We start from the raw sequence: 27325 nt of genomic DNA, 5'->3' as shown, positions 1-27325 counted from the left end.
TGAAAATTTAATTGTGTCTCTAGGCAAAAGAATGATCCATATGTTATATTGTTAAAGTTTCCAATACCTTCAAGTATTTTAGATGAAATATGTGTGTAAAATAAAAATGTATAGATAAATATTATGAAATATACTAAGTTAAAAAGATTTGCGTATTTTATTTTATAACAAGGTTAGCTAGTACATGTGTCAAAAGTGATACATGATCGTATCTGGACAGAATAATTCAAATTGTCCAGTTAACTACACTATGCTATCATACTGTATGAATAGAAAAATTAATGCCCCTGCTTCCTTGCTGTATAGCAACACAAGAGTTTGGTGATGGTGGAGCCCCATCTTCGTTCCAATGCATAACTGAGAGAGAGCAATGATAGATAACCACATATTCTGAAATTGTAAGGTAGAATGAAATATATGAATAAAACACCTACAATCCCTCAGTTATTGACAGCATTGAAAAAAATCCCTCTCTGAAGCATTTTATTAAAAATAAATCATAGATAGTGGGAACTCAAATATAAGAAACAATATAGTATGAAAAACACTGAGATTAAAAAGTAATAGATGACGATACAAATTGCTGGGTCTTTAACCAGTATAAAAAATACAATGCCTGGATAGAAAGATAGTTTGATACTTAAAATCCAAAAGGTAATACTAGTCTGTACTCACAGTTTTCTAGATTTTTGAGGACTATACATTGTTAAGATGGACATTCTCCACACACCTGGAAGCAATGGGGGAAAATGGTAATGACCCAAGACTGGGAATAACTAAGAAGAGATTCAGCACAGAACCATCACCATTCATCAGTGCTGCCTTGGTCCATTGCTGATATATCTCTCCACCATGGAGTTTTTATTTATAAACTGAAGAGATTGTTTAGAGTAACCTCCTGCTGTTTTAATCTATGATTCTATTAGTTCAGTAGTGTACTGGTATTGGTGAAGTAATTTTTTTTTTATTTTTCACATTTTCAAAAAATGGAAAACTATGATGCTCTCTTTACTCTGTTCCTAATATCCAGCATTTTTAAATTTGCCAATTACCAAGACTATATATATTAAGAGAAAAGAAATGACCACTTGTATTTTATATTATTATGTTCTATTGCTTATTTTCCAATTAAAATATAACATATTCCTTGCATGTGTATTTTTATTTTTAGAGTCACAGAAGGGAAGTAAGAAACTTTGATAAAATAGGTATATGCCCCCTACACATATACAATATATGTACATAAAGACTGAATGTTTGAAATATTTTAACTACATGTAACGCCTCAGTTCTGGCTCATTTTCCTAGAATAAAATACATTTCAATTTGCGAGGGTAGAAATATGTCAAACTGTTTCCCTTACGCCCTTGTATGATTTTTTGAATGTAAAAGACTTTACTATAATAATATAAACCATAAAACGAAGATAACATCTATCCAGCATGAGAAACATAAAACGCAGCAATAACACACATCAATTAAAAATACCATGTTGTCTTACAAGCTTTTAAAGAAAATAACCTGTGCTTTGGTAGATGATTGAATTGGAATGCTGGCATAGGTGAAATAGGCAAATGGTATACATAATTTCTCAAATCTCACTGTAGCCAAAACCACAAGACTATCTCTTGTTTTAGCAGCTGACTGTCACTGAACTGTCAAAAACAAAACTCAGGATTTCCCCCAGAGACATCACTTTCAGTGTCAAAACTGCCAAGCCCCAGAGTAACACTGAAAATACTCGTCAGATATTTGACAGATAAGAAAGCCAGGCTCTTGAGGGAAGGACCTGTCATTTTTACATCGTCCTTTTGTGTTACACAGGGGTAAATAGCTCTTTAAAATGCATTTCGGATTTTAAGGTAGCACTGACTCCTCCAGAGGCACATCTACCGTGACCTTCCAGAAAAGCACCCCATGCAATGAAGAATCCTCTGGGAAATAACAAAATCACTCCCTGAGGCATCTTGTTGTTTATCCAAGTGATCTCTAACTGTTTATCCATAATTATTCATTATTCCAATTACACTGGTGTTAACAAAATCTTGAAAGATTTAATGTGGCACATGCTAAATTGAACATCAATTTTTGACGGTCTCTCCCCTATTTTTTTTTCCAATAAAAATGTTCACAAATTTTAAAGTCTGTAAAATAAATTACAATACTTAGGAGACATATATATATATGTAAAAAAAAATCACATTGCCTACCATGGCTAACATCTGTCTGCCTTCTATTCTCCTCAATACTTCCCTCTACAAATCCAGGAGGAAAGGGGGAACCTTTACTACTCAACAGGGCATTTCTTGCAAATTGAAGTTTGGTTAATATGTGTTAAATACCTTGAAGTCTTAAAAGCCTGTAATACTATTATAAATAACCACACTTGAATCAGCAGGACAGGAAATAGGGTAAAAACAAAACAAAAACAAGCATTTTGAATTGTTTTATATGGCTGCTTCACTGTCTATATCTCTAAAATTTAAAGAGAAGGCCAGAATGACAACTACAATTTCAGTTTGGGGGGTGGGGGTGGGGGAAGGATAAATCAGACACTTTTAGTAATGGAACTCTAAATATTTATGAGTAAACATTCATAAATATTCATAAGAAATGTTCAGGAAAAGCACTGCCCTGGAAAATTAAAAAACTTGAACCTTCAAACTCTTCACATACAATAACAGGAAATGAATCACCTGGTCTAATATCTACTAAGTATGCATATAATAAAGATGTAAATAACACTGAAATCCTTTTCTACTTAATGGTAGTTAAAATAATGCTGGTTCCTGAGAACACACAGGTTATTTAGCGTTAGCAAAGTCAAGTAACCTATTTGTTCTTATAGTGTGTTTCACAAGCATGGTATGCTGTTAAAATAGTTATGCAAATACCATCTATACAATAACTAATGCAACAGAAAATTATTAAGTAATTTTTATATGAATTTCAACTAAATAAGATTAATGTTAATAGTTCCATAGCAATTATAGTTTGTATGACTTAGCATACAAAATATAATTGCCAATATTTAAAGAATTATAGATAATTTCTTTGAGCATTTTAAATAAAAACCTGCACTTTAAATGATTTAAACAAGAACAAAAAGTTGAATACCATTTTTGCTTTTTGTTTTTCTGTTTCAGTAATCACTTGACGTCTAATTACCTTTTATTCTGTGTATAAATAACATATTTTTCATGCTAAAGGAAATTCATATTTGTAGAAAAAAATAGTATGTTTTATATAATTCAAAATTGCTTCCAAAAGACAAAAGTAATGCACTTATATCTAAAGGCATATAAATTAGATATTTATTATAACAATAACATTTTTTTTCTCACCTGATGTCATTTAATTTCTGGTTCTGTTTTGATCTTCTTATATCATTATTTCGATGCCCCCAAACTACATTCATGGGCTCTTTAAAACTGTCCAAGAAATGTAGCAGAGAGGGAAAAATTGGCTTACTTTTAGAATGAATAATTTAAAATATGCCTACAAAGCAGTTTGTGAAGCCTAAAATGATATGGTTTCTCCGCTTTTAATTTTAGCATAAAAGCAGCAGGTAAACGATAAACTGTAATATGAACATTTACAGTTCCTCGGTTAACTTATCAACCCCAAGAATGTGCTGTGTTTATTCAAATACACCGGTTTTGTTTTCAAAAGTTGCATGGTAATTTGAGGGCAAGTCAGGTATTGGAAAATTTAGCTGCTTGGTGAAAAGTCAGGTCATCAGGGGCAGGTAGGACCCCTAAGTGGGCCCCTCCCAGATACTGGTGTTGTGAGTGGTGGATGTCACAGCAACATGGACATTTGACAGAACCTGGTTCTGCCTCACAACGGCTTTGTTACTTAGGCATTCCACTTCACCCCTCTGATTCTCTTCCCACTAAAACAGGAGATGATACCTTCCTCACAGTTGTGCACATAGTGTTACCACAAGTATGTGGTATTGCAGGCACAGTAGATACTAAGTAAATGCTGTCTGAATGTTGGAGAACCTGTTAGAGCAGTGGTTCTCAACCTTCTGGCCCTTTAAATACAGTTCCTCATGTTGCGACCCAACCATAAAATTATTTTCGTTGCTACTTCATAACTGTAATGTTGCTACTGTTATGAATCGTAATGTAAATATCTGATATGCAGGATGGTCTTAGGCGATCCCTGTGAAAGGGTTGTTCGACCGCCAAAGGGGTCGTGACCCACAGGTTGAGAACCGCTGTGTTAGAGCAAGATGGTTGAGAACAAGGTCTCTGGAGTAGAGGCTAGTTTCCTGTTGTACCACTTACCAAGTTTATGACTGGTAGAGAGTCAAATTTTTCATTTTTCTAAACTTTAGCTTTCTTGGTTAGAAAATGAGGATATTAATACTTATGTCTAAGGTTGTTGTTAAAATTATTACGAGATAAATATGTAACAGAAGAGCCACTGACATAAAGTGCTCATTAAATTCTATTTACCATTGAAAATGTTAACAGTGCATTACACCTCTCTTTCTGTGCTTTGCAAATATGTATATGCTGGGAAATTACATACTGGTCCCCACAGTAAGGGTAACTAACTGTCCCAGTTTGCCCAGAAGTATCCTGGTTTTAGCACCGAAAAGTCTTGCATCTTGGGGAAACGTCTGAGTCCTCCACAAACTGGGACCATTGGTTGTCCTACCAGCTTAGCCACCATTCATCAAAAGCAAGCTCTCAATAGGATCTCCGCATCCTGTACTGTCAGCTAGGTCTGGCATGCCCCTGCCCTCATCTTCCCAGGGAGCACTCAAGGTAAGTGAATTCTCCAATATGATCGAACCTAGTAAAGATCAGCCCACAGGAGTAGGGTTTCTATGCAGAACAAGTTCTTTTCTTTCTTATGGTGTATGTGAGTCTAAGATCTGACTTTGAAATATTTCCTGAACTTGCTTCTATCCTTTTTGGCTTTTCAAACTTGTTGTGGCTAAGCATATCCCCAAGAAGAGGGCAGCATCCTCTGCCTTGCCTGGATGCACTTTGGGACAGGTCTCTTTGGTTGTCTTCAGCCACATGGTCTGTTCTGTGAAGCAGATTCACATCCTGTGCTCCAGGAAGACTCCGCAGAGTGAGGACACATCTCAGTGACACAAGGAGACCTTGTAAAAATGCAACTATATGACATGCTCTGTAGAGGGCCTCTGAATGTGCATACTTCCTACAGACTTTAGCTTGTATTGCTTAGGGACTTTGTTTTGTTTTGATTAGCTCATTATGACTTTTGGTTAGTATTAATATGTACGGAAGAGCTCTGAATAAAGAATTATTTTATTTTCCTTTCTTTTGGTTAAAAGAATTAGATCATGACTCATTTCCAATATAAACATTTAATGCTTTAATTATACTAAAAGTTATCTTGCAAATACTAACAAATTTTTATAAATCTAGGTACCAATGCACTGGCTATTTTTGTACTACAGAATCTAAAATTGTGTCTCTGGCATCTGAATTAAAAATGAATGATGGCCAGAAATCTATGTAAAATCTAAGAACCAAACCATCTTAATCACATTGAATATCTTAATCACATTGAATAATATTTTATTTTTTATTAATATATATTTATTGACTAGTATGTAAGACATTATGCCAGAGTATGCATTATTTGCCAGAATATATATATTTGTAAATTCAAACTAAAATAAGTAACTGAATATTAGCTCACATTTCCACACTATAACACCGAGATACATAAAACATACCTTAATACTAGGAGTTAGGGATAATGTATTTGGGATTCTATTAAAAAGAATCCACTACAGTATAGTGGCAGTAGGTTAAAAGTGAGACACCTGGGCTCATATTCTACTACTCATCAGCAGTGTGAATGGGTCAATCTCTTAATCTCGCTAACCTGAGTTTATCATTCATAATAGGGATGATGCTACTCTCAGGACTTTTAGAGTTACTATGGACAACAGATTCAATCATTAATCTGAAAATATTGAGTAAATGTATTTTATTAAATTATAAAGCATTATATAATTTTAAGCATTATAAGACTTATTTCATTAAGCAAAAACGCATGTTCAAATATTTAACTATCAGGACAAAAATGACACTGAATAGAAAATGATGTGAGTGGCACATGAGAGTGGGATGAGTGTGCATGTACTTGAAACTCAAGTCCAAAGCCAAAAAATCAAATGTGATCCAAAAGACAGTAAGATAGGATGTCGACAATGTGCCAACACAGCAGGCCGAATGGTTTCCCTTCTCTGTCCCTTGGGAAGATAGAATTGATGGGCATTATAACAATATTGATATCATGAGGAGTAATATTTTGGCAGCTACCTTCTAGATCAGTGATGGCGAACCTATGACACGCATGTCAGAGGTGACATGCGAACTCATTTTTTTGGTTGATTTTTCTTTGTTAAATGGCATTTAAATATATAAAATAAATATCAAAAATATAAATCTTTATTTTACTATGGTTGCAAATATCAAAAAATTTCTATATGTGACACGGCACCAGAGTTAAGTTAGGGTTTTTCAAAATGCTGACATGCCGAGCTCAAAAGGTTCGCCATCACTGTTCTAGACACATGACTGCAGTGGGAACCAAACATTCAACAGGATTACTGCTATCTATAAGAGAAAATCAAGGGATTTTCTATTCCTTTGTACCTTATACTACCCTGAACATAAAGTATGAATTAAGTCGTTATCTATAGATCAGGGCAAACAAACAGAAACATATAAAATAAGAATGGTTTTCTAGTTGTCAGTGCAGATAAATATTCTTAATTTTAATAGTTTCTTCTTTGATGTGAACTGCTCACAATACAAAATAATACCAAATGTCCTACAAAATCATTACAGGGAAAAAAACTACTGTTAAATAATTTTGCTCATTTCAATAAATACTCTTATAAAACTTTCTCATACATTATGAAAGAAAGGAACAATTTTAAATGGTTAAAAAGTTACATTAATATTTACCTTTTGTGGAAGAGTTATATTTTTCTTGTTCTTCAATGAATTAAATGCACATAATGATGGAAACAAAAGAAAGAAATCAGCAAATTTATAGTTAGACATGAAAATGTGAATCAACACAATGGTATGAATAATAGAAAGGCATAACATGTAATGTTACATGATAAATTACAATGACAAACATGAGGAAGTCTCAAGTATGGTTCTAAAATTAACCAAAGAAAGAATGAATACAGCGATTTTAGAGATTTAAAATATAAACAGAAACTGGAAAATTAATACATTTGGAATTTGAAAAGAATATTTTATGGTATTTTTTTCTTGTTTTATAAGAATTAAAAATATTTCAGCATCAATTTTACTAAAACATTTTAACACATTGTGACTTTGTATTGTAAAACTATTTAAATATATTTAATGTTCATAACTAACATAATTTATTTAAAAATATAGCACTTAAGATAATTTGAAATTTAATATAATCAGTGACAAAAATAATTGCATTTTTTACTAGAAGTAGGCATTTTCTTTTCCATCATGAAAAATATTCTGTAACATTTTCCACATGGAAAAAATCTAATTTAAGAAATTCTTTTTTCCTTTTCAAATGAATGATAATAAAATATGTCATGGTGAAATTGTTCTTTGGGGACTATATTTCTTAGATATTTCATAAAGCTTTACACCAACCTCCATGTTGGTACACTAATTACTGAGAAATAATAGGCTATTTAGGTATTTCTAAAGAGGAATATCATTAGATTATGGGTAGCAGATATAATAACAAGACAAATTAAATATAAGTGGCACAGCATGTGTTAATTCATGAACAATCTTTAAACATATTTTCTCTAAAAGACATCCAGTTGAGAACAAAAAAAGTATCATTAAGTATCATTTGGTTTCAGAAAACCATACAACACTTTTATGCAACCAATATGTATGTAAGGGTGACATTGGAATACAACATTGAAATATAACCAGATAAATTTCTTGGAAGTCTTTGTTCTCAATTATCACAATACCATTTGAGTTGCCTAAATTTTAAGGCTATTTTTTTGGCTACTGTATCTCAAAATCTGTACTTTTATCAACCCTCTTCTTTTCCCCTAACAAAATTTTAACATAAATTCCATGTAACATTCCTAAATCAAAAACAACACTGTGAAATACAGTGTTATAAAAAATTAAGTAAAAATGCTTTTTCAAATGATCTGGTGGCCTTTAAAATAACACATATTGCTTTTATAGTATAAAGAGAGCAGTAAAACTGAGTTATAGAAAAACAAAACAAACAAACAAAAAACCCCAAACTAATATTCTCAGCATGAATCCTAGACACAACAATGTAGACAACAGTATCCAGAAACTGTGCTTTAATAAAATTATTTATAACATGAACAGGAAATTGTATCACTATCCAGGAATTTAAACCATTGGGAATATTAGCTCTTACCAATCAACTGCTATCAGTTCAATTTTTATTAAAAAAGAAAAAATACCCTCTTAAAAATTAAAAAACAAACAAAAAAAGAAGACTGGAAGGAAGTCAAGCACAGTAGAGCCTTAATCAATTGCAAATAAACAGCATTCATCTTCAAAAAGACAGAACTAAAGTTTAACAAATAATATCAAAAGAAAAAAAGATAATTCTGTAGCCCTAAGAACAACAATGCAATCAATGTTAAGTAGAATTTGCTAAATTCTGTCTAGTCCATGGGTCAAATTGGAAGTGTACTTTTAAAAACATATTTTAGGATACTCAAAAGACGTCATGCGAACTGTTCAATTTGAAATAAATCAATAATAAGATGATGGACATCGTTTACCCAAAGCACATATTAACATCATAAAATAAACCAAATCTATTTCAATTACAGAAGAACACAGATATAACATGTGTTGTCATATTCTTAATAGGTTGAATTTATATAACCGTGATTTTCAGGAAACTCAAGTGTTTACTAGTGTCTTTGTGATGTTAAGTAGCAAAATAACGCCTCCAATTTCATCCCCAGTCACCCCTTTCTTACCACCTCAATTCAATCCTTACAAATTGATGATTTATCTGAAAGACAACTGTGAATATGAATAATAATAAATAGTAATGTTGATATTAAATAGAACATGAGCTTTTTTAAACACTCAAATCCAGCATACAATCCAACTGATTTCAAAGATGCAATTCTTATTTTACAGAAATAATATAACTGTAATCTCACTATATGAGAGTTATAAGCAGTACCCTTATTAGATTTGAACCTAAAGTGTTTCAGCAACTGGAGGAAATGCAAAGAATTTTAGGAACACATGACTTTTTAGATTTTAATCTTGAGCAAGATATGGCCAGTAATACTAAGTTTGCAGCTAAATACCAGAATGCATAGTTTGTTTAGTTGTGCAACAGGAAGTCATGACTGGATAATTTACATAAACACCAAATTTTATTTTTTAAAAGTAAATTTTAAATCCATTTCATCTAGGCTATTGCTATTGCTAATTACAGTCTTGATAACACAAATTGTGAATTATCTTCTCAAAATGTTCCAAAGAAAAAAGAAAGCTTATTAAACATATGAATGAGAATTCCAGGGAATTGCTATTTTAGAAAAGAAAGTCATATTTTTCACATAGCCTTATATTTTCCCAAATGACTAAATAAGTACCTGTATATGAAGCCTGAATAGCAAAGCATAAAATATCAATGGGACGTACAACTTTAAAAAAATAATACAAATCCAGAGATTACAATAACGGCATTCCTCTATGAATAAGTGGATACTTCTTAAAATGTACACTAATTTTTCTATAACCAAGTATTCTGCTTACAAATTCTGTCATATCAGTCTTGGAAACAATGCATTTATCTTTTTAGAACTTTAACATTCTGTGATACATTCAATAGAGCACTTCAATTAAGTGAGGAAACAGGTACCCAACACTCTCAACACAGAGTGGAATACAAGTAAACATCGCTAACAACCAACACTGTTGAAAAATATTCAAGATGTTAACCTTTCAGTTGTTTCAAAAAAATAAAGATTTATAATACATGTTTTAAATGTAAGTCTACTGCATTTATATTGCAACCCTAAATTAAAAATTATTCCAGGAAACTGCTTAACAATTCCCTGTTAAGGTATGTGATAACATATACAGTACTGATAATTCATCATTTCACCCACTGAGAAATGGAATAGCACCTTGGATCACATGAAGGACACAGTGACTATTTTAACCCAATATTTAACTTATCTTGCCCAGATATTTTAGGGAATTTATTTCCATTATCAAAACACTCCCCCCACCCAATTCCAAGAAAATAAAACAGTGTGTATATTCTTAAAAAAAAAAAGGAAATTCTAAGTAACACAAAATGTTAACAAAACACTAAACTGTGTATTCTAAATCCCTTCTTATCAAATTTATACAAAAACACAAGACCTTGCAAATAATTTAAAATAAAACACATAAGTAAAGCCTTCTATGTGATCAAGTATTTAATCAAGGATATATTTGAAAAACAAGGTCAAATAAATCTTCTTCTAAAACAATATACCATATTGCACTGAGGTTTTAAAATTTTAATTTTCCTTCTTTGTCCTTTGTAAAAAAGGTATCTGCAGGGCTCAATCCGTCCTTTCAGTAGACCATCTAAAATTCAATCATTCACTCACTCAGCAAAAACACAGTCTACACCATGAACCATTATAACTTGGTGCTGGGAATAAAATTCTAAGAAACTGAAATTCTTAGGATTCAGCAAGCTACATGTAATCACAATACTATTTGTTTACTAAAAGATGTATCAAAAGAGGTAGTTCTCAAATCCAAGATTTTTGGACAATGATCTCTCTTTAGCGAATACCTTGTTCTATACTGCCGCTTCTCACGGGCACTTGTGGGAACTGTCTGCCCCTCCGGCTGCTGAAGGAAGTGTCCGCGGGAGGAGAGTGGGATGGACTTCCTTGTCTGTGTGTCCTGTGGACAAACCACAAAGGGGGGAAATGAAACGATAAAATCCCAAGAGGCCTGACAAAAACCCTTTCCTTCTTCCTGTCACTATCAACACAGCATAAAACCCCTAACGAGGCCTTTGGAAGGAAACTCAAATACTTTGTGTGATATGTGTAAAAGTATTACAAGAAGGGGCTAAAAGAGGAAGGGCAGTGTGTCACACAGTTCTGCATAATAAATTCCCGACCGGAGCAGAATCGGACTCACTTCTTTTCATGAACTTTCCAAGAAACTGTGGCTTTCTGTTAGGTTATCAATTTTCGGTGGTGCTGAGCCAAATATATCTAATCCCAGCCTCTGAATCTTCACAGCATGGGTACATTAGTTAAGAAAGGCTGTTACCTAAACTGCTACTATTTAATCAACATTTTTACCGAGAATTATTTATAAGTGGTAAAAATAGTTATAGTTGCAGACATTTTATAAATCAGCATTTACTTTATTTTAAAATAGGAAAATCTTGAAAGATATTTAAAAATAAATAACCTTGGACACATGTTATGAAATTACAAATAAAAATGTTAGAAGCAGACAGATATGTTACCACCGTGCATGAGTAAGCTGACCTCCATTTGCTGGCATTGAAACATACTTTCTTTTCACTAAAGACCTTTAAAACTAAGCTTTTACTAAGCACCTATAAAATGTGTTTTTTTAAATTTCTTATACTTTTTAAAGCAAATAGACATTTAATTCCACATAATTTCTTATAAAGAACTTTATATACTTAAAAAATATATATATATATATATGAATATGCCACAAACAGATGGAAGGACATAACACAGCCAAATTTAATCATCAATGAGAGCTAATCGGCAGAAACTAGAGTACCACCAGCACAGTGGAGATAGATGCAAGTAAGAGAGGATGTGGGAGAGGTTTAAGTGTCACAAGGAGAGGACTAAAAGTCATGGTGTCATAATGAGTGAAAGCGTGGAGTGCTCAGGAAGGTACAACACCACACCAACACCCGGAGGCAGGACATGAATGCTGGGCGGGACACTGAACAGCGACCTGGTCAGAAGCGGAGAAGGTGGCGCCGACCCTCCGGGGGCAAGGTGGTGGGCAGAACACAGGGTTCTGACCCTAGACTGCTCACTCGACCTCGAGCGAGCGGGGTGCTTTCCCCTAAGGACTGGCTGATCAGTCGCTCTTGGGGCTGCGTATCCCCTTCTAGAAAGACATGGTGGGAGAACCCTAAAACATTAGGGTCAAAAAAGATCTTCAGTCAGCAGCAGGTTCACATGAGCTTTGACACCAACACATCTGTCCAAGGAAAACCTGGTTACTCTTTACACGACAGTTATTTTTAAGACCCAGGAGGAAACCCATCGTGCAATGAAGGAAATGCAGTTCAATTCAAACTGGCAGGTTATTGCAAATATGCACGCCATGTGGTTTTAGAAGGCTAGATTCCTTCACTGTAATGAAGTTCTTATAAGTTCCGTAAGGGCAGAGACTTCTGTCTGTCTGTCCTTCTCTCCCTCTCCTCTCTCTCTCTCTTTTTTTACTCAGCTGTATCTCTAGGACTTAGAACAGAGCTGAACAAGAGAAAGAGCTCATACAGATACCCTATTCAAATGTCAGTATGATTAGAATAATGACCACAGGGATACTTTAAACACTTGTTTTCAAGAATAATATACACTGCAGAACTCTGGGTATATATTTTTACAATGTCTATGCCTACTTTACTGTGCAATAGGAAAGTGTGTACCAAGTAGCAAAGGAAGACATCTTCTGAGGTTAATTAACAGTCCAACAAATTAAAATGACGTAATGAGATGGAGAATGCTTCATTCCTGAACTGACTAAATGCAAAAGGCAGATATAGGGATATCATGTCCTTTAATATCTAAAAATATCTAAAAATATCTAAAAATATAGTTGTCCATAAACTGACAGTTATCTCAATATGAAATTCAATATTATTATGAAGCCAATTTATGAGTTAAGGATTAATATTTAAAAACTAATATTTATATATACAGTAGTCTCTCCTTATCCACACTTTGCTTTTCATGGTTTCAGTTACCCAGTCAACTGTGACCCAAAAATATTAAACGAAAAATTGCAGAAATAAATAATTGTAAGTTTTAAATTGCATGCCATTCTGAGTAGCACATGAAATCCCCTGTGGTGCCCACCCTATCTTACCCGGGATGTGAATCATCCCTTTGCCCAGGGTATTTACAATGTAGGTATGTTACCTGCCTGTGAGTCACTTAGTTGCCACCTCAGTTATCAAATCAGTTATTAGAGAGAGAAAGAAAGAGAGAGAGAGAAAGAGAGAGAGAGAGAGAGAGAGAGAGAGAGAGAGAGACTACATTCACATAACTTTTATTACTGTGTATTGTTTTACTGTTCTATTACTTATCATTGTTAATTCTTACTGTGCCTAATTTATAAATTAAACTTTATCATAGGTATGAATGTATAGGCAAAAACATAGTGTATATAGGGTCTGTACTATCTGAAGTTTCAGGCATCCTCAGGGGGTCTTGGAAGGTATCCCCAGTGGATAAGTAAGGACTACTGTACAGCGTGGGGAAATAGTAGGTTTACAGCTGTTCATATACAAAATAAAACAATAATTAATAACAATACAAGAATAAACTGTTTCCCATACTCACAACTGTAAACTTACTTTTGCCCTACCCTGTATTTATGCTTATTTAATACAGGTATGGGTTTTTGTCTTTTTCTTCATTTGCAATATGTATCTTAAATTATATACCTGATTTGTATTATTTTTACAGTGACAGAAGCTTGTACTGATTCGGGTTAATCATTTCTCACCAGATCTATTTATTTCTCTGACAGGAACTAAAAGTCTCTTAGTAACAAAACAGTTCCTGCCATCAGCCAAACTATAACAAATATGAAAGCACAGACCAAAGGGGAGGCACAGAAAACCACTGTGCCTGCGGAAGAGAGAGCAGTGTGTCAGGGAGGCTGAATCACAGGCAGAGAAACTGAGGACAGCTAAATGCAGACCGTGAAGAGAGAAGAGCAAGGTTTTGGAGATGAGAGATAACGGCCCCAAGTACAGTTTGTTTTAGTCAAAAGGAAAGGAGACTTAATCAAGAAATTCTGAGGGACAGGAGTGAAATCTCGAGAGAATCCAGGCTGTGGAGCCTTATCTTTTCAATGAAATGGTATGTGCTAAGAATGTAAGAATGAAAGAGATGAAGAACAACCATAATGGAGAATGGAACAGAAGAGAATGAGAGATAAGTAGAATGACAGTGACAACGTTTCTTTACTGAGCATCAAAATGAAGCCATCTATACATGCCAGGCACTGGGGCTATGGGTGTATACATGTATGTATGTTTGTATGGCTGAATGTGTTGTATATACGTATATATGTATGCACACATACACCCGTATGCATGTTGTTTGTATATCACAACAGCTCTGAGAAGTGCTATTATCCCTATTTTATGGATGGGAAAACTGAGGACCATAGAGTGACTTGCAAAAAGCCAGAGAGAAACTGTGGTAAAGGCAAGATCCACACAGATTTATGGAGCTCCAACTTTTCTCCATTTTCTGCCTATTGAGGTAGAATATACTTCTATGAGGGGAAAAAAAGAAAGTTCACGCCCCTGGGCATACTATTAATCTTGTCAGACAAATATAAATATGTGTCCAAGTATCAAATTTTTTAGTAAGATTTCATAGTGTTGGCTTCTGAGAGTTTGAAGGAACAAAACATATTGAAAATGGCATTGCGTGAACATCTAATCTGCTATATATGTCTATACATATCTCATATTTTTTAAACAAAAACATTGAGTCTTCTGGAGAAAAATTCTAACTAAACCTCAGTGTGTGTGACTTTAGTCCACCATCCACAAATCCATATCCAACTACTGAGTTCAATCCATACCTACACTCTTCACCTGAGACTACTGTTTAAGACTTGAACTTAAGTAAAACACATTTCTCACCAAAACCTTAGATGGCTAGTCAGACATGTCTGTTGCAGTAAGCGGACTTGCAATAAATTGTGTCTGTTGCAACTTAACAATATAGTTGTGTTTTTAAAAGACTTTTTAAAGGATGAACATGTATGTGCTATTTAAGGTCAAATCTTCAAAATGGTTCCTCCTATAATGGCCATGTCAGACAAAAGTCAGAGAGGTCTGTTCTGCCTGTGTTCTATATGCAAATGATCAACATATCTTTCAAGATATTTTCTTACAAGGCTGTAGCTCATAAGGCCCAGTTTATTTAGGCCAACAAATGACCTTCAAAATTATAATCCTTATTCAGCAAATTGTTCTAGAAGCTAAGGCATGACTGTGTGGTATGACTCCTTTGGGGAAGTCATTAATTCCCAAAGGCAAAAAATCAGCGTAACCAGCATTCATACTGTGACCTCAATTCACCTATAGTTAGATGTCAACTCAAGGTATCTTCTAATGAAATAAAATGAGAACAAACTTTGAAAATCCAAAACAATTCTTCTTTTGTTAGCTAGCTATTCAACAATTCACTTCAAAACTAGGTATGTAAAAACACACTCCAATAAAAATCAATAAGGAGTGTTATTATAATCAAACAAATTTACACACCTGAAAGGTTTGGGTTTTCTTTATTAAAACCTACAGGCAACCCCCTGGCAATGGGAAAGGAGACACCTGATTGGTGGTGTTGCTCTTATATCAATCAGGGGCAAAGCAGATGTACAGTCCTTAGTTCATCCTAGCTTGATGCCTATGTCGGTGGCCAGGGCTGTTCATGCCTGAGGCACACACACAAAAGCAAACAAACAAAAACCTACAGGCAAAGTAAGTAAAGGCAAGAGTAATATGAATATGGTCCTTAAGCAGCAAATATCTGAGATTGGGAGTCAATTACATCCTGCTATTCTCACTGAAGGGAGGATTTGTGTTTACAGATACTTTCAGTGCTGCAGAGAGAGAGGCCCAGATATCATTCATCTGGAGTTAAGCACCTTTAGTTGATCTAGAATCATCAAACATTTTGCAAAACAGTATCTTATTGTAAACAAAAAAAACTTGTTCATTGATACATCCTAAATACATACAAAATAAATAAGCATGAATGAAATGAAAAGGATACATTGAGGAAATTTTTCAGTCTTGTCAAAATAATTGAAATTGTGTGTGCATGAGACAGCGAGGTTATAAATAATGGTTGAAGATTAAAAACTTAATAAGTTTAAGGTGTCTACAGTGCTAGTAAAGAGATTGCAGTTAGCTGAGTTGACACTAAAGAATATATAAATAGAAACATAATTAGTATTATTTCATCTATCTATATCTAACTATCTACCTATCTATCTATCTGATCTATCTAAAATACTAAAATTCTGAGCTTCTCTTCCTTGCTCAAAGTCCAATTCCTTTGTAAAACTGAATTCCAACTCAACACTTCTTTGAGTTTCCCAGATCCTTTCTCCATTCTTCAGTTCTCTCAATAGTTAATATCCCCCAAAGACCATTAGGCAGTAATACATTCCATCTCCCCTTCCCATCTCCCTTGATGTGACTAATACCTACTCATGTTTCTGACCCCAGCTCAGAGGTAAATATCCTCTGGAAAATCTTCCTTTTCCCCTGCTCACTATTTTACTCCATGAACTTAGTACAACAGTTTGGCACATGTTTGTTAGTTGACTGAATGTGTTACACCGATACTATCTCAACCAAAAACTATTTTAACAGCCTCAGTGGTGTCTTGCATCTACCTTCAGAACTTTCAATCTGCCTTCCAAAATGCTGTCAAAGTGATCAAACTTAAAATGAATCATGTACCTCCAGGTTGAAAGCACATCCATTAATGGATCATGGAATAAAGCAGAAAGTAAAACTCTGTAGCATGGCCCCCAAGGGCATCCATAACATAATCTTTAAGGATTTCTCCAATTTTATTTTCAGACATCTTTCCCATCTCCTGTGTCCTATTCTCCCTTCCCAAATGGGTATGGTTTCCTCAAACTTAAGAGGATATTTCAGCCCTAGTCGGTTTGGCTCAGTGGATAGAGCGTTGGCCTCCAGACTGAAGGGTTCCGGGTTCGACTCTGGTGAAGGGCACATGTCTGAGCTGTGGGCTCGATCCCCAGTAGGGGATGTCCAAGAGGCAGCCAATCAATGATTCTCTCTCATCTTTGATGTTTCTATTTCTCCCTTCCTCTCTGAAATCAGTAAATATATATATAGATATGGATATTTCAAGCCTCAGTGCTTTCTCATATTGTTCCCTTCTCATGCAATATTCTACTCTTCACATCTACTTTTATATATCTGGATTTAACTCAAGTGACAACTGTTTATAAAATATTTCCTAACTCATCAGCACCCCACTCTTTTCCCTGTGTTCTCACTGTAAATAGTGCATATTTTTATGATACTTGAATATGCTTATTCATTCACATCTATCTCACCCTCCATGTTTTCAATAATAGTTGGATGAATAAATATGTTAATTGGATTTTTGGTGTTTCTTAGAACTATGTAAAATGTGAACAAATACCTTGCACTCAAAATATTCAAAAAATTTGCAGAATTAGAGGAATTACACAAATGAAAGATCAACAATCCTTATAATTTCTAAGTTAACTCAACAAATATCTTTGGTTGAAATATACAAGTATAATCTTAGATTATCCATTTGTAGGAAACCAATTTTTAAACGGCATTGTTCAGGTAAATAACAGATACTCATATAACAAGTATTTGCATATTCAGGTACTATATTCATTGTTAACATTTCAATAATCTCAGAAACAAAATATGAATGTCCTAATATGTATACAGAAATAAGTATGCATTTAATTCTCTTTAAAAATCAGAATAATCACTAAAATTTATAGATGAGATTTTCCTTGATCCCTAAGATATCAGGGCTGCCTTCAAGTCACTCTTGGTTTTTTTTGATGACACTATTCCCATAGGTGATTTATTTACACGAATGTCTTTCACTATCACCATCTGTGTATAAGAGCTGATCTGATCATATAAAATCTGAGTGAAGGCACCCTGAATGTATTAGTAAAACAGAAGATGGCTGCACAGCACAACACCGAGCCTACCTTTCTGCATCAGAAGCAATGCCTTTCCTAGTCTGTTTTTGGATGCTAGATCTTTCAGATTTTCTGGAGTGCCTGTGGAATGAAGTGTTAAAGAAATACAAAATATATGATGAATAAAGCTGCGGTAATATCATACAATGATAAAAGCAACAGGCATGAAAAATGGCAACCATCTTACCTAATGGTTTTGTCAGTCAGTACTTTTTAAAATTAAATAAAAATCAGAACTTGTGCTGTGTGGAAGACACAAATTGTCCAACAGGAGACAACAAGCTGACATTCCATTAGTCTAGATGGGCAAGTCAACAGTAATGACTTAACAGGGACTCCCGCTGAGCAACTGTGCCTCCCCTAATGAGTAAACAAATCCAATGGTGGATGCAGTGATGACAGATGTGATGACAGCAATGGTTTAGGTGCTAAAAGATCACAAAGGGGTGAAGTGACTTCATTTTACTAGTTGAAACTTGGTATTACAAAGATGTTTCCTTTGTGGTTTTTTTTCTCCCACAGAATTATGAAGAGAAGAAAATGCTATAGCGAAACGTCTGACATAAGTCAGAGTATTTTAAATTAACTATTAAAATGATCATAAAGATGCCTTTGCAATTATATATAGCTCTTTTTTTGCAATTATATAGCATTTTAAAAAGCCAATCACATCACAAATCAAAGAACTAATAATGTTCCCAATTTACTCCATGACCCCAAAGTACATATGTACACTGAACATCTGGGACTCCAAATGCATTTTCCCAAAGAAATAATGTTTATATTATAAAGCTTAACTCCCAAAGGCAGCTTACATATGCCTACTTAGCCTAAAATGTGTCTGGACTGCAATATATTTGAAATAAATATAAAATATCATGGTGAAGAAACTCGCATACAAAAACAAAAAAAGAAAAGAAAAAAGAAACCATTAAATAAAAGTGTATTTTTTCTCAATCATTGATTGCCTATGATTTATACTTATTTTTCTTTCCCAATATTCCTTCCTTTCAAAAAATGTTAAGGAGGCAACTGCTTGTCTTTTTTAAAGATATAATTGACATATAACATTATATTAGCTTAGGTGTTCAACAACTGATTTGATATTTGCATATATTGCAAAATGATCACCACAATAGGTCCAGTCAACATCCATCAACACACAAAGTTCCAATTCTTTCCTGTGAAGAGAACTTTTAAGATCTACTCTCTTCCCTTTACTCTGCTTACTTATTAACGCCAGCTATCCTTAGTGCTGAATATATATTATGCCAAGCCCTGTTAGGCACTAGGGACACATATCAAAGTACAAAGTCTGCCCTCACAGGGTGCAGAGGCCTCTGGGGACTGCTCATTTCTTCCAATTGGCATTTTATTGGTAGAAGACAAGTAAGCAACAACAACAAAACCCCTCAAACAAGTAATCTATACAGTCTGTTCGAAGATGATACATGCTAAAGCAACAAAAAGTAAACCAGGGCTAGAAGGGTCAGAAATGTGTGTGGGAAGTGAGTGGGGGCAGCTGCAAATCACAACTTTACTAGTAAGGAGGATGCTCGGGGAAGGACTCACTGAGTTGGTGGCATTTTTAACAAAGACATAAGGTGAGGGAGTTAGCCATGTATATATCCAGGGAAAACATTTCCCAGGCAAAGGTAGCATCGAGTACACAGGACCAAAGTCAGTTTTGTGCCTGGTATGTTCAAGCCACAGTAAGGAGACCAGAAAGGAAAGTGTTAAAAGAGGAGCATCAGATGACAATAGTCTGGGGTGTGGGGAGCTAGGGATGTAGAGAATCTGGTAGCCATTGTACAAACTTTCTAACATTGCCCAATAAAACACAGGCATATTTTAGAACTTGTCTGCTTTTCCTCCCACCCCTAGTAATTTCTATGAATCTTTCTAGACTCAGTGAGAGTTTACTTCCTCTGTAAAACTCTCAACTCTTCCTCTTCTCATCTCCTAAAACTTAATGATTCATATATTAGATTGATGATCACAGGAATTGATGATGCTGATGGCAATGATGCTGATGGCTTTAATATCTAACACTTGCTGCATGTTAGCATGATCAGTGTACCTGCATTGTCTCATCTAATCACACCAATCCAGCCAGATAGGTACTACTCTTTATCTTTTTTTTTTTTTTTTTAAGAACAGGAGATTGAGGCTGAGAGAGGTTAAATAATTTGCTCTAACCCACATAGCTATTACATGTCAAACCATGAAATGAACTGGGTCCGTAATAATACTATCAGTAAGCACATTTCATCTGTGACATAAACAACACTGGAATGTAGTAACTAAAAGCTTTGATGCTGGGTCAGACTGTCTCAGTTTAATCTCAGTGCTATCCCTGTCTAGCAGGGTAATTTTAGTCAAGTTACTTAAACCTCTCTATTACTGTTTTTCCCCACTGCAAAGTGGCAATAATAATACTACCATCTCACGGGTTTGCTAATTTTAAACATATCAATATTATGTGGTATTTGTATTTCAGTAATGCTAGTTTCGTACTATGATGTAGAACAAGGATTTGTGGTAGTGATAGCACTGCTTAGAACAGCAAGGAGTAAGTGCTTTAAACATATTAAATCAAAGTCAATGCTTCATAACTGGGTGATAAATATTCATACAGAAGTTCATACATATAACTTTTTAATTGTTTTCGTTTTTAACTTTCTTGTCCTTTTTAAAAAATCTGCAAATGCCACAGAAACTTATTTTATTGAATATTCTTCTAAAATTTTCTACAAAGGATATGTCTTTATAATTCTTCTAACTACTTGGAAGAATCTTCAAATTGAGTGAAAATGATATACTCTTAATTGTGATAATTCAGTAAAAAGTGAGAATAGAGAAAAAAATTTAAAAATTCTAATGTATTTTCTACCCTGAATCCTATGTTATACCTGAGAATATATTGTATGCTTGAAACACAGCTCTTTCTAGAGATAAATAAAAGCTTGTGCTATGTAAATGAGGAAAGGTTAGGAAAAAATCAACCTATATTTATGTATTATAGTACTGAAACTATTCATGTAATCATAAAATACATCACAGTGAAATAAACTGCCTCCTACCTTAAACTAGTCCTTCTAAGTTCCTTGTGGTTAGGAACTGTGTATGGTTATTATTGTAACATCAATACCGAGCACATAGTAGCTGTTTAACAACTATTTGTTGAGTGGATGGTTAAAAACAGTAATATTTTGAGTACTATACTAGAATTTGAGAGTCTAAAAAGTTAAAATAAGTTAAAAAAAAACACCCTAACTAGGCTATAAAACTCAGATTACATCAAATAAATTTAGAAATAAAACTTTGCACTGTTTACTGAGCTTCAGTGTATTATAAAATACCACAAATAAGAACTGCTCTCTGGTTACTGCCTTATGCATACTGAAGTGTCGGCCATTATTACTGGACCAATGTATGTTTCTCATGATTCAACAAGGAACATAGAATCAGTTTTATAGTCTAACTAGTGTCTCAATTAGACTTCAGCGAGTCCCTCTACAAGTATCTAAGTTTACAGAAGAGAAAACTAAGCCCTAGAAAGTTTAAGGTAATTAGTTGGTGAGGACACTACCATCATATCCCCATGTTCTTAGGTTCTCTGCCCACTCTACCATCCAGTGACTTTGAATTATTAATGTTTACGGAAGGAATCCCTGAACAGAAGTGAATGAAACAGAGTTATACTGTTTCCATCATATTTTCTTATTTTGAGTTTTATCATGCTTTTGTTCTATTAACATTTTTTTATCATTTAATATCATTTATCTTTTTTATCATTCCAGACATTTAATTTTAAATGTATTAAAATACATTTTTTCTAACTTGCTACTCACAAATTGTGGTTAATCCGAAGCCACAAGTATACTGACATTTTATTATGATTCATAAAGTTATTTACATACAGGTTGACAGAAGTTACAATTCATATATTAAAATAATATCATTTACAAAGAGATACTTTGTCATTGGAATGATATTCTTAAAAGTCTCAACATTTTTAGTAACAAAGCTGCAAGAAAATTTTCACTACATTTTTAAAGTCAGAACATTCCCTGAGGCTACAAATTTCTATTTTTTTCTCATTATTATTTTAAGTATTCTATAACTTTAAGAAATTGTTCCTATATTTAGATAAAAATACTTCCCTGTTAATTCAAAACAAATTTATTGAACAACTTCAGATGACATCAAGATTGGTTACTGGTGAAATTCAATTACTGAGAAATTACAAATTGTGAGTGTTTGCATACGATGAGAAATAAGAGGTCAACTAAATGCTTTCCAATTTACTAGAAAACTCTCTTAAGCAAAAGTTTACTTTTAAAAATTATCTATTATTTTCAAAATTATCAATAATGGCCCCAATTCAGGATATCCAAAGACTGATTATGTGAGTTGTCACTGATTTTAGAATATTTTCCAGCTACCCAGGACAAAAGTCATCTGATCTATATTCACTATCTTCAAATATGATGCCATGTTCACTTCGTTTGCAAAATGGTAGAAACTTCTGAATGAGTAAATAAACTGATAAGAGGTGAAATGCAAGTGTTAAGTTTTCCAAGTGGTTGACATAGTTACCCTCAGAATTTAGCATTTGTTGATGAAATAATTTCTCATTTTTATGGTCACATGAATTCTATAATAAAAACTTATTGCAAATAATTTTCTGTTCCCTACAGTAATAAATAATAGTATCAAGGTATTTGAAATATACTTTTGTCGAACAAAGAATTTCTCCTTAAAAAAGTCATAATAAAAGTGGAAAGTATATATTCATAATTATGTATTAGTAAGAATTTCCTCTATAATCTTAACTAAAAGGGATATTTCTGAATCTAAAATCTATCCTTAAAGTTATATATGCAATCTATGAAATAAATAACATGATTGATAATTGATATGTCTTTAAATGATAACTAGTTTTCATGTATGTAAGAACTAAAAACTATTATTTGGATTTCCATTTTGCTCAAACAAGGCCCAGATAAACTTACATTTATGTTCATTACAAAAACTATCATATTTAATTGTCCTGTACTCAAACAGTGATTATTATATAAGATTAAATCCTCTGACTCACTTGTTTTGGAATAATTAAAAGGCTTCCCAGAATTGCTTTTGAAAAAATTAAATTGTAAGTTTCTAGATGGCTTTTTATAAAATGAAATTGTAAGTTCCCTGATGGCCAGGACCTTGGCTTTTAACACTGTTATGGCTTTAGCCATTAGAATAGTGCACACAGTAGAGGCACGCTGAGTACTTGTTAAATGAGTGAGTAGCAATGTGGATATAAATTTTTATTTGATTTATACAATTATTTTATATTCTTATTTGAAAGACTTTAAATTTGTAATACTTTTAGATGAAAGATTTCACTAATTTTTCTAGTCCCAGAAATTTTATCCTATAAATCAGATAGCAGCAGAAGAAATAACTTTTAAATACAAATTATATAAATATAAGCAATAGTAAGAAATGATAAAAATATCTAGAAAGCCTTCATAAAATAGCAGTTTGTGATCTTTTCCAACATTTGTAAAATACTTATTAATTTGTTCTGACAGTGTTTAAAGTTTCTTTCAAGTTGAAATCCTGAAGATATATGTACTATGGATACATAAAATAAATGATATTAGTCTTAAATAAGGTCACAATTACTATGCTCTATACACACATACTTAAAAAAAAGAAGTTAGTACACTGGCATGACTAGTTGTTCTAATTCTGAGATACCATATACACTATCTACTTAATAAAAATCACCAATGTGTTAATTGAATTTCTGCTTACACCAAAAGAGAAGCATCCAAAACACCCAATAACCCTTTGTGACTTGGTCAGGAAAGATATTTAAAGATAAGAACTATATTAAAATATAACAAGCACCATAAAACAAGAGAACTGAGTTAACTACAATTGAGGATAACAAACCAATAAAAAATATATATTGCAGCACTTCTGATATATCAGAATGAAGTGAATTCAAAGCACGGATGCTATTTTTAAAAAAAACTACTTTGTGGACTGACCCTAGCCGTTGCAGTATTTGGTGTAAAACACAATATTATATATAAGGACGAGGTGTTCCACTCTAAATCAGATATTTTTAAATATACCCCAAAGCCTGTGTTTTATTAACAACAAGCTTATGTAGTAACAAAACAAGACAACTGAGACTACACCATCAATCAATATAACAATCAATAGGTCCGGACAGATTTTTAACATATTTTAAAGCACCTGAGAATTTTTATTTATTTACATGTAAACAAAACAATAGTTAAATATGTTTTTAGAAATCAAAAACTACGAAATAAATGTTCATCCTTAAAACAGAACTCTTCCACTGGAATCAACTTTGTGTGTTTGCACACTGCCATTCATTTCAGGGCATGCTACCCTCATTGCACTAATTCTGAGGTGCTTTATTAAAGCTGGATGCATCTACTGATGGAATCACAGCACGTCTGGCTCTTGCCCCTGAAAGGAAGCATGTCATAACCCACATTGCTCTTGGTTACCCTTCACTGTGTAGCCTACTAGCCTTTTGAAGCCACTTGTCTGTGAGGAGGAGTTGACTAGTACCTGTCATTCTCCGGAGAAGCATGCTGGATTTGAATCCTGGGACTAGGAGGTCGTCTCCTATCTAGGGAGGGGGACCATCTACCCCTGTTTGCCCAATGAACAAGACAGGAAAAAACAGGACATTTAGTAACTCCTAAAATAAAAGAACATATGGAACAGTAGGACTGGAAAAGCACCCCAAAAAGGCAAAGTGTAGATTCTTTGCTCCATAATTTATTCTTCACCTTTACAAACCTTGAAAAGACAAATTGCAATATAATATTATAAGAAAATAAGATCTGAAAACTTTTAAGTGAATAAAAAAACAATTTGTTTGTGAAGGTATTTGAAATCTATTGAATGTAATTTTGTCCTTTTAAAATGTACTTGTTTTTATACCTATCTATACACACATACATATGTATGTAACTTTAAATTTAAAAAAAGATGCATCTTTAAGTATCTGCCTTATGTTTGAATAAAACAGGTTTAATAAGCCACCCGTGCCTATTTGATACTAGGCCTTGAGATTACTGGATCAAGTGGCAAAGGTGAGGTGTATAGATTTAATACAAAGTAGAAACAGTTTAAGTGGAAGAAATCAAAATGTTCTCTAGTGTGTAAACAATGGCATGAAGAAATCATTTGTGTGGATGCTAGCAGTGAAGTTTTAACAAGTTTTCTTGGGGAAAACTGCAGTACTAATTGCTGAAATTTAAAAATTATGAAATTCTAAAATTACTGATGAATAAAAACGAGAAATACAGATAGGCACCATCCTAAAATAGCATTACCTTTAATAAAAAGTGTAATCTTTACTTGCAAAAGTAGTTCTCCATTGGTTAAACAGTTGTCTTTTTTTTAATTTCAGCATTTATAATAATACACTTTTTTGTGATTAACATATAGACAAGTATTTGAAACTTGGTTCATTCCTTTGTTAAACTATTTTGATATTCTGCCTGTGTATAACCACAAATTACAAGTCTCTGGTCAAAAACCTGAAAGTGGCAATCAGGGACTGAACAGGCCAGATTTGGAAAATTTTGTATATCAGATATAAACACATTGGAACAGGATAATTTCTCCATATATTGGCTTCCTCATATGCAACAAGGGATAACGAAATGATCTTTAAGATTTTTTAATTATCCAAAGTAGACTAGCCCTAATGTTTCAAAAAGAAATCCAGCCTTTTTTTAATAACTTGGCTAATTGGGTGTATTAGACAATTTGGACAAAATCAGCAAAGGGCTGCTAACATGGGATCAGGATATCTGAGGTCAGCAGGTATTTAATTCGGAAAGCCCCTTGGTAGCCTGTGCCTAATCCATCAGCTCTAGGTAGACAGACTCGGCCTGACTTAAGCAGGGCTTTGAGGAAGCTGTGAAGCAAATAAAGATATTAAACAGCAGAATTTGAACAGAAGGGAAAACTGTGTTGCATGCATTCTTAAATGTGTTATATGTTTGTAGCATTAAAAACATTTGACATTAATTTTAAATTACATAATTATTTAAATAATTGGTCAATCCAATATGAATGCTTTAAAATGTATCTTTTTACTTTACTGGCTTTTCTTCTCCAAATACAAAAAACAAAAATATTTCTCAAATAAGTGAAAACAATTACAACTGTAGTGTTTCTACATTGCTGTATTCAGTTGTGTTAAAACTTATGGTATTATTGAAAACACAAAAATAGAGTTATGTATTTTTGTAAAGTAATAATGAATATTAATTCAACAGGATTATGAATAACCTTGCTTCCTGAGGCAAAATTCCAGTCCCTGTGTTGTTTTTTTTGAACACAAAAGTAAAGAAAAATGCTGTAATTATTGAACATGCAGTGAAAGCTATGAAGGAAAAAGGTTACACTTAGAAACAAGCAATTGTGAATGCAAGCCATTAACAGGTAATTTTTTTGAAGAAATATTTAGCATACTTCATGTATATTTGTACACTCAAAGTCCTTCTGAATATGCTGATAGGTAGTACCAATATAAGAATTGTCTTTGCTTTTCCCTTATATATTTTATATCAAGGGAGTTGAATCAATTTATACCTAATTTTCCCCCCAAATAATAGATATTGCATACATTTTAGTATCTTACATTTGTGAGCTGCAGATAGGCTAGAATGTTTTATATGCTTTTAAAATATGTGCAACTTCCTTATCCTTTCCTTCTATCACACTAAAGAAAAGGATCAAAATCAAAATCTTAGTCCCCTGTAAGTGAGCCATACACACAGCTTCAAACATGGCAGGCTATGTTGTAGTTATTAATCATGAAGTTCAACTAAACCACCTCTTCTCGAGTTCTCTTTCCCAAACAGCTTGCCTATAAGTTACATTATTAGTACTTTAATATCAGGCATTCTAAATTCATTAATTCATGAACATCTACCTTGTTGGGAGCCCATCCTTTTCACTGGACCCAAAATAAAAAAAGATTACCTTGATGTCTATGGGACTGAATTAAAAGGCTGTGAGCTCCTTAAATAAGGCACTATAGTGTTGTGTTGTGCTTTGTTTTAAGAGGTACATCAATTATGCATAGCACAGAATATGTAATCAATAAGTACTTATAAATATTTAAGCAGATAATAAGGAGATAAGGCTCTAGGTTTTGTGGTAATACAGGTAAGAAATAATGAAAACCCTAACTAAGAAATAAATAGTAGAGAGGGGAC

General features: G+C 33.5%; 1 protein-coding gene across 12 annotated transcripts in view; it reads right to left on the bottom strand.

Annotated features, from left to right (window-relative positions):
• RIMS1 (regulating synaptic membrane exocytosis 1) overlaps positions 1 to 27325 on the bottom strand; it is a 409852-nt gene that overhangs the window by 82661 nt on the left and 299866 nt on the right. For 5 of the 12 annotated variants that reach the window (XM_081094499.1, XM_081094495.1, XM_081094496.1 and 2 more), the window contains 2 exons: positions 18054 to 18125; positions 10837 to 10949 (listed from right to left, as the gene is read on the bottom strand). In XM_081094499.1, the coding sequence (XP_080950625.1) occupies positions 10837 to 10949; positions 18054 to 18125 (185 nt within the window). Of the gene's footprint in view, positions 1 to 6971; positions 7002 to 10836; positions 10950 to 12002; positions 12186 to 18053; positions 18126 to 24653; positions 24738 to 27325 lie in introns of those variants that run through there. The other 7 variants (XM_081094489.1, XM_081094497.1, XM_081094493.1 and 4 more) reach the window with 4 other exon arrangements.

This window comes from Myotis nattereri (assembly GCF_964212035.1).
Source record: "Myotis nattereri genome assembly, chromosome: 6".
Taxonomy (NCBI): Eukaryota; Metazoa; Chordata; class Mammalia; order Chiroptera; family Vespertilionidae; genus Myotis; species Myotis nattereri.
This window is presented reverse-complemented; position numbering and strand designations above follow the sequence as displayed.